This window comes from Lissotriton vulgaris, chromosome 7 (genome assembly GCF_964263255.1).
Source record: "Lissotriton vulgaris chromosome 7, aLisVul1.2, whole genome shotgun sequence".
In the NCBI taxonomy this organism is placed as follows: Eukaryota; Metazoa; Chordata; class Amphibia; order Caudata; family Salamandridae; genus Lissotriton; species Lissotriton vulgaris.
The window spans coordinates 485,269,868-485,287,683 of NC_141695.1; the positions used below are offsets into that span (position 1 = coordinate 485,269,868).

Here is a 17,816-nt window from a genome sequence, read left to right on the forward strand (position 1 = left end):
AGCGGTGAGCCTTGAAAGTTTATGATTATTTACAAACACGTATGTTGTTTATGGCTATTCACAAACTCCACTCATTCCCCTTGCAACTCTGGAAAGGTTCTGATGTTTACTACAGCCATGGGCTTGCACAAATCCCTTTCCAGGTTGGGAAGGGAAATGGATCACTTACTGAGTTACTGGGGTGTAGGGGAAAGAATTGCTCTGTGTAGAACAGTATTTCCCTGCAGTATGTATGTTTGCACAGTGGATCCTAAAATATTTCCCTGGAGCGCGTTTTTTTGCACAGAGGATTCTTAAATATTTCCCAGCTCTGTGCATGTTGCAAAGCATAACCTTAAATATTTCACTGTAGTGTGTATGTTGTACAGCGAATCCTTAAATATTTTCATGCAGTGTGCATGTTTCAAGCATGCACACAGCAGGAAAATATTTAAGGATTCGCTGTGCAAACATGATGGTTGCACAGCGGATCTTTAAATATTTCCCTGCAGGGTGATCTAGTCCTGATGGACATGAGTGGAACAATTCTTCTTTCAGTTATTTCACTTAAAGGCTTAAGCCAAGAGTAGCCAGGGGGTAATACATTTACTCAAGACATGTTCCCCTGCTTGACCTTGGAGCACTGGAGTTTGCACATATGTTGCTACAGCATCACTACTCGGCACAATATAGAGCTGACATACTGGAGGCATGTTTAGTCACGCTGACGACCACCTGACTCCCATATTCAGAAATAAAATGCAAAGAAACTTATGCCACACGTTAAAAACATACAACATTTACTTGAATACATTTATTTTGACACGTTTATTTCACAGTACAGAGAAACAGAAAACAAACACGATTAAAGTTAATGACCTTCAGGGTTTAAATCGGCATTAGGGATAATCTTCGGATTAATACTTGGAGCCTAATTACTGCACATAAGACGACATTTGAATACACCTTTCCAAATGGAAATTAAGGACAATACCCTTAGCAAATTAGTTGAGTTGAAATCACGAGTGAGCCCGTCTCCAAAGATTTCCTCAGGCACACTTTGGAAGAGTCACCCCCTGTCTTATTTAGAAGACGTGTACTGGCAAAAATAGAATCTTCCAGATGCTTGTGAGCAAATGTTTGTTAATTCGTTGCCACATGATTTCTCGAAGATTCTCGAGGGACCTCGAGATTTGCTCCAAAGTGAATAATGGTGAAAAGGCATATGACAACTGGTGTACATTGTGGATGTTCACAGCCAAATTTGCTGCAGAGGAAATCTTTGTGATTCGGGCCCAGAGAGTACAAACATTGCTAGAGTCCATGTGATGTAAACAGAGATGCAGAGAACAGTCTTAGAACTCAAAGTCACTTGAGCCTTAGTGTTTCTTCTCTTTTATTCGATCCTTCACTTTCTGTGGTTCGTACTGAATCAGACGCAGGATCTCTTTGTTCTTCATGATTCCTTGAATAAATTCGCCTTCAGATATTTTATCTAGAGTGGAAACACAACAGTTGTTGAAAGCAAACCATAAGAGCACTGCTAAGCAAATGTCATGTTAACACAAAATAACACTCATTCCAATTCTGCAGAACTGTTCCCTTTGGCGACCCAAGTTAAGATGTGTGTTTGCCTGTCCACGTGTATTTATATATGTATGTGCATATCTACTAATAATAGTATTATGATTAAGAATGTGTAGCACAAACATGCCTATAAAATGCGTTTTAAGAGTTGATTTTATCAGGCTTTGCTACACTAATTCACCAAACAAAAGGCTTACCATTGCAAAAGTAACAGGAAGTGAACACGAATATAACATTAATTATTTTCCTACCGTTCTCCTTTTTCCCAAAATATATCCATATCTTTTCAGTCCTTTTATCAGGTGTGTTTTCATCTTCCGGAAGTAGCTTCTGGTCCTCGGAGCTAATCATTTTGAAAATAGCCTAAATAAAAAAAAGTAATAATAATAATTGATTTTACAAAAGTTAGAAAAAAAGGAAGGAAACAGGCACGTATACACGTTTTTATTCGTAAGTCAAATATTTACAAGTAGACCAAATAATGTCAGCATCAGAACAAATACCCCTATGTGGTTAAAATTGTTTAATTGGAGTTTTAAGTATTAATTACTCAAACATGCAATTGATCAAAAAGCAAACATTTTGCAATATTTTATTAAGTTTAAATAGCACTGTAAATTGATTGCTGCTAGAAATAATAAATGCATCGCTTTTATTCTTCATGTTAGATAAATTCGACAGACACTTTGTGTAGTAGAGTTCAACGAAAAGTAGACCCTTCATATGATATCTCTTCTAGAATGTTCTGAGCCAAAGGTTAGATTTCCATCAACATATTTCCCAAGATAGCGGTGCCAGTCACTGATATGGACATCACAATGTACTCCTTGGAAAAATCTCTCTTTATTTCACTGTATGCAATTTCTCACTGACGTAATTGGACTTCTATAAACTTTCATAATATGATCACGAAGTGCACCGCCACCAATGAAGTGCTTTGTGTATTAGCCTGCAACCTGTGACCTCAGCCATATGTCATTTCAAATGTGGGTCATGGCAGGGGTGTCACGTGGCTCTCTCAATCTCTCTGCCCTTAATCTCTAGTTCGCACTCAGTGGGACTTTCAGGGTAGCTTTTCTCTTTGGAGACTCTTGTTATGATGTGTGCATGCATCCACGCCTCCCTACCTAAATGTACCCATATGTATAGACATGATGACAAAATATAAATCTATATAGCACAAAAGTAAGAAAACATATACACTTTATACATATACGTGCAGATGCACCACAAAGTGTAAGAAGCGATTTATTACTAATGTTGATCGTGGGGAGGGTTCAAGACTCACGGGTCTAGTGGTCGTAAAGCTCCCCCCACCCTCAGCAATTCGACAATGGGATACACTGCACATTAGATTCTGTAAATCTGCATATATGGATTATGCCCTGGCATTTTTCACGTGTGTTCTAAAATTATACTGAACCCAAGCAAGGATGCAAGGGGTGTGAAGCAATTAAAAGGTACAATGTGTGAGGCAGTAAATTGTTTTCTAATATCAAGTCCTCTCTACTATGGTTATAAATGGCATTTTTGCTGTGCACGGTAGTAAAAAAAAAGTGTGTTTATTTGTACAGTTGATCTAAATAACATGTTATTGAACCACATTTCTGTTCACCACCCTAGTATTAACGTAGAATAAACATGGCCCCTGTTATTGCGAAAAACTGTGCTAATAAACGCACAATCACACATGTACTACTACTCTACAAAGCTCAGCCTCCATATTAGTTCATATTAATACCACATTGTATCGAGATTGACTCTAAAAAACACGGGTTACTGCTTATCACATTGAATATTTCAACGGTTTTACTCACGGAAACAACTCTGCTAATAGTAATTTTACTTCACTGAATGAATGTCCCCCATTGTATCCTGTTTCAGTGCATTCATTGTACAAAAAATGCCCTTGAAAAACGTCGTGGCCGAACCCATATATGCAGATGCTAAACATTACCATTGCTGGTGAATCATGGCACCTCTTGACACTCACCAATAGTAATAGCACAATAAATGTATAATTGCACATATATCGGTGTGTGTATATATATATATAAAATAATTTAGATGTGTTTTGGAGGTTGAAACCAGCATTTATGCAGGTATTATGCAATAGCTCTATGTGATTGTAATACGCTATTTTATTCCAAAACACTTTATAGACATCTTTAGCTATAATGTCTAAAATCAATATAACGTTTTTTATGTATTTATACAGTTAGCAATGTAACTACAATTATAAAACATATGTATTTATACTGATAGTATTTTTTCTATATCCATCAATTGACATGTGACTGCACTTTGCACTTTAAAAAGGGTTGAGCACTTTGTAACGCCATGTGACCAAGGCCACTGGGACGGCCGAAACGCGTCATGGCAGTCTGTCTGTTTGACAAATAAATGTATGCTGTTAAAAGTTGGTCCTTGCCTCGTAATTCGTCAATGGAGAGCGCAGCTGCTGCGAGGTATTGTGTATATATATATATATATATATATATATATATATATATATATATATATATATATATATATATATATATATATATATATATATATATATATATATATATATATATGTAAATATATATATATATACATATATATATATATATTATGCATATATATGTTTGAGTGTATATATATTTATGTATATATGTGTATATGTATGTATATATATATATATATATATGTACATGCATATATCCATACATATATTGACACTTATATATCCATAAATATATACATAGAGATAAATACTTTAAATATTTAAACCCACATGTAAATCGATTGCACAGAAACACAGAAAATATATTACATTCAGTACGAATATTACTTTGTAGTTACAAGTAGCTATATTGCCCTATCGAAGTTAAACACATAACACAGAAATATGCATTTTTATCTACTCACATATACACAACGAGGAAAACATAATGCATATGCAGACTCTCCCTCATACAAACATACCGACTATTTGGACACACCCAGCTGTATGCACATATATGTATGCACACACTCACACACTCATTTATATATACCCAAATATCTGTATATTTGTCCATGAGACATCGTGATATGCTATTTCTAAGAGCGACAGTGCATTGACATTTAAAACATCCCCTTAAAAAAGTGTTGAAGGCTACAGACAATATATTATCAACACATACAGTTTTTTTTCTTCAGCAGGACTCGTGGTCTGTGATCCTCTCCCAGCTCTCTAGAAATGGCATTATACTGTTCTTTTTTACATGCATACATCTTTCAAACTCTGGACCTGACTTACATTGAACCTCCATGAATGTAAACCCATAGCATACAGCTATGACACAGGCGCAGTCTTCCACATTCTAGAGATGTATATGCATTCCCAGAATCACGCCTGCGTAGCTGCAAACAGGGAATGCAATGTGACATTTTCCTGAATTATTATTTCTCAAATGTGGAGCTGTACTCACAATACACCTAAATAGTGGGGAAAGACAGAACACTGTACAAATGTGTCTTTTTTGCTTTTTATTATTTTTTCTCCTTTGCAAAAACCATTTTACTCTGTGGAGAAATGCCATAGTTTACATCCCTACGAAGGTCAGGGTGTCGCATTCTACCTCATACCTTAAAATGAGATTTATTGTAGGCCCTGCGAGAGCACATATCTGACCATTTCCCTGGTGGGCGGTTCAGAAAGGAGTGTGTGGGCTTTGACATGTCCTCATTACGACCCATGCCTTAATCTACCCACTGCCCGCCCTTTGAGCGGGCATTACCGCTCTATAAATACACACCGTGATGCCATACAATAACAGAGTAGTAAAAGCGTTTATTCCCGTTTGGCACATTTCTGTGGCTACCACTCAGACCTAAATATAGCCATGTTCAACTGTAAGCGTGCCTACATTTATGGCTGAAACGGATTTGGTATTCGGTCCTACGCTCTTTCCTACCCTGTCATGTTAGGTGAGCCCTTGCAGTGAATACGGCGTTTTATGAATGATACTATTGAGAAGTCAGAAAATCTAAAAACTGGGCTCAGCCTCTGTGACAGTGAAGCATCATCCTCTGACTCATACTTCAGACACAACACAAGCGGGAGAAACATGCTCTTCCCTTGCAGCTCTTCCTGTCTCAAGGGTGACAACTCCAATCCAAGTAACTTTTTTATTCATATTTCGCTTGCTATGCATAAATATTCTAATTATAGTTGAAAAAAATCCATATCTGATGTGAACATTAGATATAGCCCTCTACGCATGAGTAACCGTGCAGTAGAACGCAGAAAGCAATTTAGTTTCACTATTAAATGTGTTCATTTTGGAAACAGTGCCCGAATATTTTATCTTTATTCACGTATTCTTCAAATTGTCTTCGTGCGTTCTTTAAACTGTCCCTGTCTATGGGTTTAGTCTGCTGCAAAGCGAATCTGTATATTACTTATATGTTGAACACACGTTGTTGAATATTTGAATGGTACAGGCGACAACTGCCCATTTAGAACATCTCAGCTAGAGTTTCATGAGTACTTACCGTGACAATCTCCAGGACTTCTACTTTGCTGATATGCCCATTGCCATCTACGTCATAGAGGGAAAAGGCCCACTCCAGCTTCTGGTTGGTTTTTCCGGAGGATGTCATATGGAGTGCGACGATATATTCTTTAAAGTCTAAGGTGCCGTCGCTGTTGGCATCGAAGCTTCGAAAGACATGCTGTGCATAGGCCTTCGGATCCGCTTCTGGAAAGAACTTTGCATAGATGTTCTCGAACTGCTGCTTTGAGATCCGTCCAGTGGGGCACTCCTTCAAAAAGGTCTGGTACCAGGTGCAGAGCTCATCCTGAGAGTACTTGGTGTTCAATTGGAGTTCTTCCAAGATTTCTTTGGAGAGGGCGCCACTCTTGCTGTTTCCCATGGTTTGAAGACCCTCACTGCTGACCAAGGTACACACCACCCTTGTTTTACAAATGCCGCCCTCTGCTCTCGACTCCACGGGGGATTGACCTGAAGGCAGGGCATTTAAATCCAGATAAAGCTTTTTAAGGATTATGAAGACTTAAACGTCAGCCAAATGTCGTTGGTCCACTTTGTGTTATTGCTTGTTAAAGGCATGGTAATTAGGTTGTAGTATTCACTGGTATATCTTCCCTGCACCATCATTCAGCCATGTAGTTGTAAATTAAAGTAAGTGGGCACAATAAGGACGATTTTCAATTAATCAAAAACATTTAAATATAATGAATATGAGGTGTACCACCAAAACACAAATGCATGTACATGCAGAATGAAATATTTGATGCTTACATTCTTTTATACTCTAAAATACTTTTATCTACCACTGAATAATACAGTAATTCTAACATTGTATATCCTAGCTCAATATTAGCATGCTTTCTAACAATTTTTTCATTTAAGTTCGAGTACACTGTATGGTCAAAATATTGCAACGCACTCCTTCATATTTGAAATACTTAATCATATTGTATTTTGAATTCAAACAACATTTATTTTTATTTTAAAATCATGAATGTTAAATTACGCATATATTGTTCTGTCATTTGCGAAGAGTGTCAGTTATTCAGGGTAATGAAGCTTTTCCTCAACCTGTAAGACAATTTAACAGCAATACATCAGTACAGGGCATTGCATGACTGTATTGTGTGTGTTAGGAGTCTTACCATATTGTAACATCTTTTTTTAAGTGTGGCTAAGTCTTGTACAGTGCATACTAGATTTTGCTATTGCTCTTAAAAAACACCCCAAGCAAACAACAAGGACAATTTGTAACATTTTGTCACTATTGATTCTCCTCTTCTAGCCAAAAATAACGTTTTTGAGACTACATAAAAGGCTCCTTGAGCTGCAAATATGGGAAAGAAGTGTTGTGGTAATATGTTCAGGTCAAAAAGACTACTATGGAATAAGCATTTTCTGCATGAGTGCCTTTTCGCATTTTTTCAGATTCATATGAGAAATATCGTAACCGTCCTGGTAATAGAGATTTTCCTCTCACCAGATAAACTTTGTGGTGTGTAGAGATGAGAGAACTTTAGGCTAGATAAGGTATCCTATCTTGATTTTCTAGTTCCCACTGGTCGCCAAAGGAGGCAGTAATGAAAGAGGTGATAGTTGTATTCTAAACTTCATGCCTTGGACCGGATGTGGTTAGCTGTGGCAAAAAGACTGTAATCACCACTCTTTCTTTAGGAGAGGTGCAAAGCTGCTTTGATGCTGTGCTCACCTCAGATTTCTGCTGACAATAGTTTTATGCACACACATCGGTGCTTCTGTTAATGAGATTTTGGGTCAAAGAGTGTTGCCATACATTGCATAAGTATCTATGAAAACATATAGTAAGTGTGAATCTTATTTTTTGTGAGGAATGTGGTAGTGAGACCTCACTGTGTAATACACTCAGAGACCTAACTTGGGTCGAGTTGGGATATTTGTCAAATCTTGGCTCAAGTAGGCCTGGGCGGAGTTCACAGATTTTTGGCACATAAAACTCTACCTAAAAAATTCTGCTGCGCACAATGGAGTACCACAAGTGACGGAGTGCCGTACCGTGTGCTGCCTGTGCTGAGTCTTAGTACCAGGAGTTTGTCCCACACTGTAAAGTCAGCACAAACAGCCTTATGTGTCACGCCACAGAGCACCGTTTCTTTATGCCTCTCAAGTAGATATTCTACTCGACGTGCAGCTTACTCAATGCAAGGGGCAGAATGCAAGCAGTCACAATTGACCGTACCCCCGAGTCGAGAAATCTAGCCAGGACGAGGTCTAGCAGGTTATTTTTCTTGCTCACAATCACCAATTTAACGTTGGCAAGATGTGCCAGAGAAAAAACTCTGATCTACGCTACGTTGAGTTTTCCAAAACTCCGCACTTCATGCAGAGTGGGCAAAACTCAGAGTACTCCGCACTTAGAAACATTTTCATGAAAAGTTACATCAAAGTTGAATGCAGTCACTTTGCGTGACCAGCTCTGGCAGGGAGCAGGCCAGGAGGACTAAAAAAGTCCCAAGGAACCAGTTACCTTGCAAAAGAAAGCAGCCTCTAGTCTAGTTCCAGTGGTAATGGCATCTTGCTATTGGCTTCTAGGGAGTGGGCCTAATTGAATGGATATAGGATGCTGAAAATGCTTTAGTATGCTGTGCGGTAGACTGGGGTCTTCTTGAGGTTACTCCTTAGCCCACGTTACTATCATCGCAACTTTGGCCACAGAGGTCATTGTCTCCTGAAGTCCTGATGGATCCAACAAAAATCTAGTTGCCACTGCACTACTGGTCACAATGAAACTAGCGGTTCCCTTCATCTGGCGATAACATTCGTTCTGGGTAACTAAACTGCACTCTGACGACTCCTCTGGGTCCAGCAGACTTGGGTGTAACTTTTGAGCATTGGGACTCAGTCTCCTAAGCTGCATTTCTATGAGCAGCAACAATCCAGTGATCTGGGGTACAAACTGCATAAGGCTAAGCTTCTGTTGCAGTGATTCTGCAACAGGAAATCAACCAACTGACTCTTAGAGTCTCTTCTTCTGTCTAGGGCTTAAGAATGAGTTTCCAGTGAGCAGGTACTGCAGGCACCTTCCTCTCTTTGCTAGCCGAAGGACCGCCAGGTGCAGGCCAACTTCAGTTCAGCCACTGTTTGCCAGGTCCAAGGTTAGCAGGGCCCTCATTCTTCATTCCTTTTCTCCATGTCAGACAGACCTGGGGCTGGGGGTGCCACCTTGGTATAGAAAGTGCCTTTAGGGGATGTCACAGTCACTAGCCAATGAGCTACCTGGATCCCTGCTGCCTGATGATAGCGTCCTCTAAAGTGTGGCATGTAGCTTTCCCAGAATGCAGGGCTGTGTTCTACCCACTCTCAAGATGAAAGAAACCTTCTCTTGGAGTGTGGAGCTTTGCTAGCCCACCCTAGAGTTGTGGCTCCCTGAAGGCTACACTGTTTTCCCCTCTACGTCCCCATTGCTAATCAGTCTACCTGAACAACCACTCTCATGTGTGTCAGCTATTGAGCACTTTGGGCTCATACACTGTGTGGCTTTCTGTCAGTAAAAAGTAACTACTCTCCCAATGTCAGGGCTCCAAGCGTCTCTGAATTGCCACTAGAAAACTTGGGCAACAGAGTAGAGAATTTCTAAATGTTGCATTTGCTTAAAAGTTGCATTAGGTTTGACTTAGGCTTCAAGTTTGGTTGCATGTAATGATTCGTTTGATACTTTGATGCACCAACTTTAGAAGTTCCATTCAAAAGTTTAACAGAGCTGAGTTCTCTGCGTGTAACCCTGTACTTGTAAATTGGGCTATTAACCTCTCTCACAACAAAAATGACAATTGAGGGTGTTTCTTATGGTCATAACATGTAAAAACACTTTTTAATACACTACACCCTGCCTTAGGACTCAATTGGCCTGATTTAGGTGTGGCTTATATATATTACAAACAGAGATTTGTGCTTTGCTATTGCATAAAAAATCGCAATGTTGAGTTAGCAGTTTTCCACTGCTTTACCAGTCTGTGGTGACAAGCTGGGAGAAATGTCTTTGCCTGTGGTGGCACAACTAGTGCCGCAGTCCATTAGGGACACTTTAACATACACGCTGAGGTACCTGCTGGTACCATATGCTAGGGACTCACAAATAACTTAACTTATGCCAAATGGGTAGAAGCCTATCAAACATTAAAACTTTTAAAATGGGCAGAACACATGCACTGAGTGATGATCAGCAGGGCTCGGGGCAATTCAGAGTCCTTACACCAGTGCTAGTTGCAAAAATGGGGACAAAAGGTGGGGACGAACCTTCAAAAAGCCTGTTTCCATACAATTATGGATACTAAATGCACACATCTTAACTGCAAGACTCCTTGGGTTTCAGCTCTGTAACAGCTCAACTTGGCAGTGCCTCTGCCTCTTAGCACTGCAGACTGTGGTTCGAGACCCTGTGACGCTAGTCTCTCTCGGCTCTGTTTCTGCCGGTCTTTCTTCTCCTGCATTATTCCTCCTTAATTCTCTTTATCCTTAATACTCTATTTCGGTAGTCCTTTTTTTCCTTTATTCATTCTTTATTTCTTTTTATTTCGTTTTCACCCTTCCTCCCTTTTTCCGCTTCCTGCCCCTTTCGGTGTTTTACCGCTACTGCTACCCCATGTCCTCTCCATCACCCCCTTCCCATCTGTCCTGCCCTCCCTTCCCTCTACTTAATGGCGGATGCTGCGCGCTGAGATGAGCAAGACCCATTGGATTTGTGCTCTCCCAGCACACAGCTCTGTCACAGTTCACCCAGGTAGTGCCTCTGCCTCTTAGCACCGCAGACTGCAGTTCGAGACCCTGTGACTCCCATGCTCCAGCTGGTCTCTCTATGCTCCATTTGGTGTTTTCCTGTCAATGCCGCCCCGTAGCCCCTACCACTTACACGTCCCAGCTGTCCCACCCTACCGGACCCCTACTTAATGGTGGACGCAGCAATACCATCTTCGCCCATCCAAGACATACCTGCCCTCAGTGCCAGGAAACCTGGACATCCGACCCGCCAAGGCTACAACTCCCCGGATGTCTATACACTCAACATTGGAAGGACAACAACTGCATGCTCTCCTCACATGTCAACACTCATGGATCCTTCAACTGCCAAAACTTCACCTTCGCCTCCAACCTCCAGCGACAACTCCACCGCACCCCAAACCCTGCAGCTTCCTCCTCAATGTCTGCTTCCTTCACAGATACACAACGGAAATCTGAGTCCTCCTTGACAGCACCACCTCTGACGTTGCCATCCTAACTGAAACCTGGATTAACGCCGCCTCAGGACCTGACAACAAGATTGCCATCCCTGAGGCTACAAGATCACCTGAAGGACCGCCCCAATCGCCTGGGGGATGCGTCTCCATCACTCACAAGGCCAACTTCCGTCTGAGCATCTACACTAACAGGCCCACAGACCTGATGAAACACCTTCACTTCAAGGTACAGACCAACCTGTGGAGGACCCTCCGAGGCATCTTCATCTACAGGCCTCCTGGACCCAGCGCACCTTTCTCCAACTCCATCACAGACATCATATCCCCACAAGCCATCACCACCACTGTCTACACCTTGCTGGGAGACCTCAACTTCCACCTTGACAACCACAAAGACCCCAACTCCACCTCTCTCTTGGACAACCTCTAAAATATTGGACTCCAACAGATAGTACCAGAGCCAATGCCTTAAGCAGGACACACTCTCAACCCCATCTTCACAGCAGGAAACTCCACCACATTCAGCCACACCTCCAAACTCCCATGAATTGACCACTACTGAGTCCACTTCACCTTTAAAACTAACATACCGGGGGCGTGGCCAAGATGGCGGGGTGAGCGGACGCTTCTTCCCGCAGCTCCCTCGGCCCGACTAGGCCCGAGCCCTTATTCGACAGCTTCTCTCCCCCCGCTGGAGCACAGCGGCCGCGGGACGGGTCGCGGAAGCCTTGGTGCATGCAGGAGTGCCAGAATTAGGTCCCGGGTGCTGATATAAGAGGCCGTTTGGGCGACGGCGGATTGACCACGAAGTGCCGCTGAGTCAAGGCAGGCGCGAGCAGCTGGAGGCGGAGCCCGAGGACGGAGCCCTACTGCTAACCCCGGCACGGATGCCCGGCTGGTCGGCGACGAGTCCGCTTGCCACTCTGTGACTTTGGAGCCGATGAGATGGACGAGACGCCTGCAGGGGATGTTGCGGGAAGAGATGGTCGTTGACCAAGAGTAGCGACACTCGGGACCGCGGTTGCGGCCTGGATTGCCACGTGTCTCCCGGCCCCGATTGGAACTCAAGAAGGGGTGCGGATTGGGGGGGCAGCATGGCTGGCCCTACCAAGAATCGGGAAGTCTCAAAGGGAGTCAATTGCCGGAGCCCTGAGACGGTGTGGAAGCTTGAACAGCGGCTGTTGGAGGAGGAGGGTCTTCCTGGAGGCGCCCGGCCGCCATTTCGTCCCCGAGGAGACGAAGGAGACAAAGCCCTGGAGTCGCAGCCTAGGCTGCTGCGCACCCCCCGGCCCTGGCGGCCGCTTGTGACGGAGTGTGAATCAAGGGAGCAGCACGGCTGGCACTAATAAGGACCGGGAGGCCTCCCTGCGGAGTTACTGCTGAAGCCCTGCGACGGTGCAGTAGTTTGAACATTGGATATTGGAGAGGGAGGGTCTACACAGCGGCGCCCGGCCGCCATTTTGTCCTTGAGGGAGCGAGACGAACAAAGGCCTGAGGTGTTGGAGCCTCACCCTAGCAGCACCGGCCTCATACGTGGGGTCCCAGAGACACTGGGACCTGCTGTAGGAAGTCTTGAGCCCCTCTTGCCATCGAGCGGTGACCTACGACCCACAGAGGACGGATGGCGAGCGGCCGGGGCGTGAAGAAGGGGGATCGTACGCTCCCAGACATGCTCAGCAGGGCCCAGCAACAACGGGATAAAGCACAGCCGTCGCCGAGCTCCTCCAGAGGCTCCGGAGACCCGGCTGGGGGGGAGCCCCCAGTCACAAGATCTTTCATGGAGGCCCTTTTTAGCTCACTCAAAGTGGACTTCCAGACGTTGAAACAGGAGGTGGCTAGCGAGGTGCGTGAGGTACGCAGAGAAGTGGAGGGCCTGGGTGAGCACATGGACACTGTGGAGACGGCGGCCCACCGGAGGGACAAAGAGATTGTCCACCTACAGCAAGAGGTACTCCGTCTCAAGGAACAGCACCTGGACCTCCAAGCGCATAACGAAGACCTGGAGAACAGGTCGAGACGGAATAACATACGAGTCCGGGGGGTCCCGTCCGCCGAAGAGGGGGCTGATATTGCCGGCTACCTAAGGGACATGTTCAGGGAAATCCTGGGCGAGTCAACGGATTTCCCAATCCGGATCGATAGCTCCCACAGGGTTGGCCGCCAGCGACAATCGACGGCACCTCCACCGGACATTTTGGCCTACCTGCCTGATTTCCCCGTGAAGGAGCGCATAATGGCGGAGGCGCGCAAAAAGCAACCACTAAGCTTCCGATTACGCTCTGTTGCGCTGTTTCAGGACTTGTCCGCCATCACGCTGCAAAAACGCAGGGCCTTCAAGATTGTGACGGACTTCCTGAGAGAACATGAAACACCATACACTTGGGGGCATCCTTTCCGCCTCATCTTTCGCTGGAACGGCACGATGCACCAACTGCGTTCCCTGCAGGAGGTATGTGGGGTCCTGGGACTCACAGCGATGGAAGAAGACGGAGCGACGCCGAGCCGGAGGCGCTCAGACAGAGGTGGACGGCGGAGAACAGCGAGGAGGCGATCGGAGGCTAGTGCTGGGAGGCCGGATTCACCCACCATCAGGGCCGAAATGGCCAACGCATTGAGGGAGGCGGCCAGGGACTCTGCTGCACGAACGGCATGGCCCTGTCGGCGTAGGAACGCTGCGGGGGAAGAAGGACATAGCATCTGAAGACAGCAGGTTTGGGGCCGGGGGAGGGTGGGGGGGAGGCGGGAAGAACGAGTGGCCGGACGTCCACTTTAAGTACTTCTCACGGACTTGTCCGTTTTGGGACATGGCTGGGACATTGGGTTGCATAAGTTGGGGATGGGAGGGGGGATTGTTGGCCCGTTGCCGTGGGGTTGATTCAGGGGAAGTTTGGGGGGAGGGGGGATACCGTCCAGTGCCTTACACATTCTTGCATTTTTTCACTAGAGCACCTTTGCGCTGCCACCCCTTGACCTGCCCCGCCCGAGCGGGTTCCCGCTGCTTAGCGCACACTGGCCCTCATGAACATGGCGACGCTTAAGGTGGTGACCCTTAATGTTAAGGGGTTAAACAATCCAGTTAAGAGAAGGGCGGTTTTGTCTCTGTTGGAGGGAACGCAGGCGGACATTTGTCTCCTGCAAGAAACCCATTTATTAACACAAGACTGTCATAGGCTGCGCTCTCGCAAGTTTCCCACGCAGTTCTTCTCCTCCAAAACTTCTAAAAAGGCGGGAGTAGCCATATTGATATCGAGTTCTTTCAGGGGAGAGGTACTGTACAAACTCGCAGAACAGAAAGGGAGGCTGTTAGCGTACCGCCTCAAGCTGGGGGGCATGACATTCTCCATTGGCTCCTTGTACAGCCCGAATGAACACCAAGAACGTATTCTAGACTCGGGACTGGTGGATATGACGACCTCCCCGGATCGGCACATCATTTTAGGTGGGGACCTGAACATGGTTTTTGATTCTACACTAGATAGGTCCGCGCAGAGAAACCCGCAAACTGGGGAACTCTCACAGGCAAGGAAGGCTCAGCTCGCTGATCTGGACCTGCATGACCTTTGGCACACGCTGCACCCTGCGGACAGGGACTATTCTTATTATTCGCACGCGCACAGGACGTATGCGAGGCTAGACCACTTGCTGGTCAGCGGACCAATGTGTGCCTCGGCCACGTTGGCGGACATAGGGGTCCTGTCATTGTCAGACCACACGCCGGTATCGGGCACATTCATGTTGCCGCCGGTCTCCCCCTCCCGGGGTGTTTGGCGTCTCAGGGACACCGTGTTACACAAAAAATCTGTAGTGAAACATATTGAGGAGTCGATCCAGGAGTATCAAACGCATAACAGCAATCCAGACACATTGTTAGCGACACAGTGGGCGGCGTTGAAGGCGGTCCAGAGGGGGGAGTTTATTTCTCTCTCCTCGGCTGAGAATAGGGAGAGACAGCGCAAAAGGGAGGAGTTGACTTCCAAGGTTCGAGAACTAGAGCATATACACCGCCGTACAGGAGCCCCTAGGATATGGAAACAACTGAAGGCAGCCAGGAAACTCCTGTCGGCGTTAGACATGGATAGAGCTGAGTATGCGGCGCTGCGCCTGAAACATGCGTTCTACACCGGGGGGGACAGATGCGGCAAACTCCTGGCTAATAAACTTCGAGTGGCGCATCAGCGGAACTCGGTCAAGGAATTGTTGGACTCTGACGGGGTGGCTGTCTCTGAGGACGCTTCTGAGCTGGGATGGTGCAGTGAGCTAAAAAACGGTGTTGGATCTAGCCCTGATCTCTTGACTGGGTGAGAGTATTCTGCTTAATTCAGAGACTCTGTCCATCACCACCCCTTGTTGTTTAATTGTCTCTGAGGACGCAGCTGTTGCGGAGGTGTTCCGTAAGTTCTATGAGGACCTCTACGCGGGGGAGCCCCCTTCGCCGCAAGATACCGAGGAATATCTGGAGACAGTGGCCCTCCCGGCCCTGACCCAGGCACAAGCGGAGCATCTGGAACGCGATATTCACGTCGAGGAGGTGATCGCTGCCATCTCCAGGCTCAAGCATGGGAAAGACCCGGGCCCGGACGGTTACACGTCCCTGTTCTATAAGACCTTTTGCCCGGTTGTGGCACCTATCCTTGCCTGCCTTTTCAACTCTTTCTCTGCACCGGGGGCTATTCCTCCGGACCTACTGAGAGCTACGGTATCGGTCATTCCCAAACCAGGGAAGGACCGGACCCAATGCGGCTCGTACAGGCCAATCTCCCTCTTGAACGTTGACCTCAAACTATACACGGTGATTCTGGCGTCCAGACTGGCTCTACATCTGCCAGGCCTGGTGGAGGCTGACCAGGCTGGTTTTGTCCCAGGCAGACAGACAGTCGATAACACCAAGAGGGTGGTGCATGTCTTGGAGAAAGCCTCACAAATCCCTGGAGAGAGAATGTTGCTGGCGGTGGATGCGGAGAAAGCATTTGATCGCGTACATTGGCCTTACCTTGAACAGGTGCTGGGGAAGATGGGTATCGGAGAGAAGTTCTGCTCCATGATTTTTAACTGCTATAAGTCCCCATCGGCGACGGTTAGAGTCAATGGCTGTAGCTCCCGCAGCTTCGAGATAGAAAGGGGCACAGGGCAGGGGTGCCCGCTCTCCCCGCTTCTCTTTGCCCTATACATGGAGCCGTTCGCCCAAAGGATTCGCCAGAATCCAGATGCGATAGGGGTTAAGATGGGACAATATGTCCACATGGTTAGTCTCTACGCGGACGATGTCCTATTGACCCTGGATGACCCGTTGAGGGCCCTCCCTGCTTGCATTAAGGAGCTGGATGATTTCTCGAAAGTGGCGGGCTTCAAGATGAACATGGGGAAGTCAGTGGCCCTGGATGTGTCCCTGGCGGCTGATACGAGAAGAGACCTGCAGAGGCTTTTTCCTATGCAGTGATCATCGACCCTGGTACCTTACCTGGGGATTCTCTTAGCACCGACGCTACCGGCGATGGTTACGCAGCCCTGGGCAGGAAAATCAAGGAGGAGCTGGGCCGCTGGGGTAAAGGAATGCTGTCTTGGCTCGGCAGAATAGCTGCGGTCAAGATGACGGTCTTGCCACTTCAGCCGCCCGCGGGATGGATTAGACAGACGCAGGCAGTTATTGCACTATTCGTCTGGCAGGACCGCAAGCCGAGAATGAAGAAGGTTCTCTCTACGCTAGCCCCGGAGGTGGGAGTCCTAGGCCTCCCGGATCTCCGGAAATATTTTCAGGCGGCGCAGCTGCGCTACTTGGTGGAGTGGAGCAGATGGGAATCTGACAAGCATTGGCTCTTTCAGGACCAAGCGGTGGCGGGCGTCCCTTACAGGAGGTACCGTTCTTGCGACGGGTACACCGCCCCCCAATTTGTACGCGTCCTTTGTTACGCGAGTCCCCATGCGAGTGTGGGACGCTGTTAATGAAGTCTATGATCTCACCACGTTCCCCTCTCCATTTACGCCAATAGCAGAGAACCCTGATTTCACCCCGGGTTTGGAACCGGGTGCATTCATGCACTGGAGAGCGGCGGGCTGCCGCGTGCTCTTCCAGATGTATGAACCGGAGGGAGTGGTCCCCTTTCAACGCCTTAGACAGGAATACCAACTGGCCGAGACAGAGAGGATGAGGTACATGCAGGTTCGACATTGGGCACTTCAGCCGCAGGTACGCAATGTGGCGGACCGTCGGCTGAAACCGTATGAGAAGTGGTTGGTGACTCGCACCTCTGACTCTAAGCTGATCTGGGACCTATATAAGATGCTGCAACCTCCCCCATTTCACTTTTATAACCCTGGCAGGGAGCGCTGGAATAGGGAGCTGGGGAGGACGCTTAGCCGTAGGGAATGGGATCAGATTGCATACCGCGCAAGACACTCAGCATACCACACAGGGCTCACCGAAACCCTTACAAAGGTGTCTACATATTGGTATTATACCCCAGAGAGGTTGCATGAAATGAATAGGAACAATGGGAAGGTGTGTTGGAGGGACTGTGGG

General features: G+C 46.3%; 1 protein-coding gene across 1 annotated transcript; it reads right to left on the bottom strand.

The window, feature by feature from the left end:
- Positions 1–756: 756 nt before the first annotated feature.
- On the bottom strand, positions 757–6,544 carry RCVRN (recoverin). The gene is made up of 3 exons (XM_086928726.1): positions 6,091–6,544; positions 1,818–1,929; positions 757–1,474 (listed from the first exon to the last, which is right to left on the bottom strand). Exons 1-3 carry the CDS (start codon positions 6,469–6,471, stop codon positions 1,359–1,361), a joined length of 609 nt encoding a protein of 202 aa, XP_086784852.1. The 5' UTR covers positions 6,472–6,544; the 3' UTR covers positions 757–1,358.
- Positions 6,545–17,816: the final 11,272 nt, after the last annotated feature.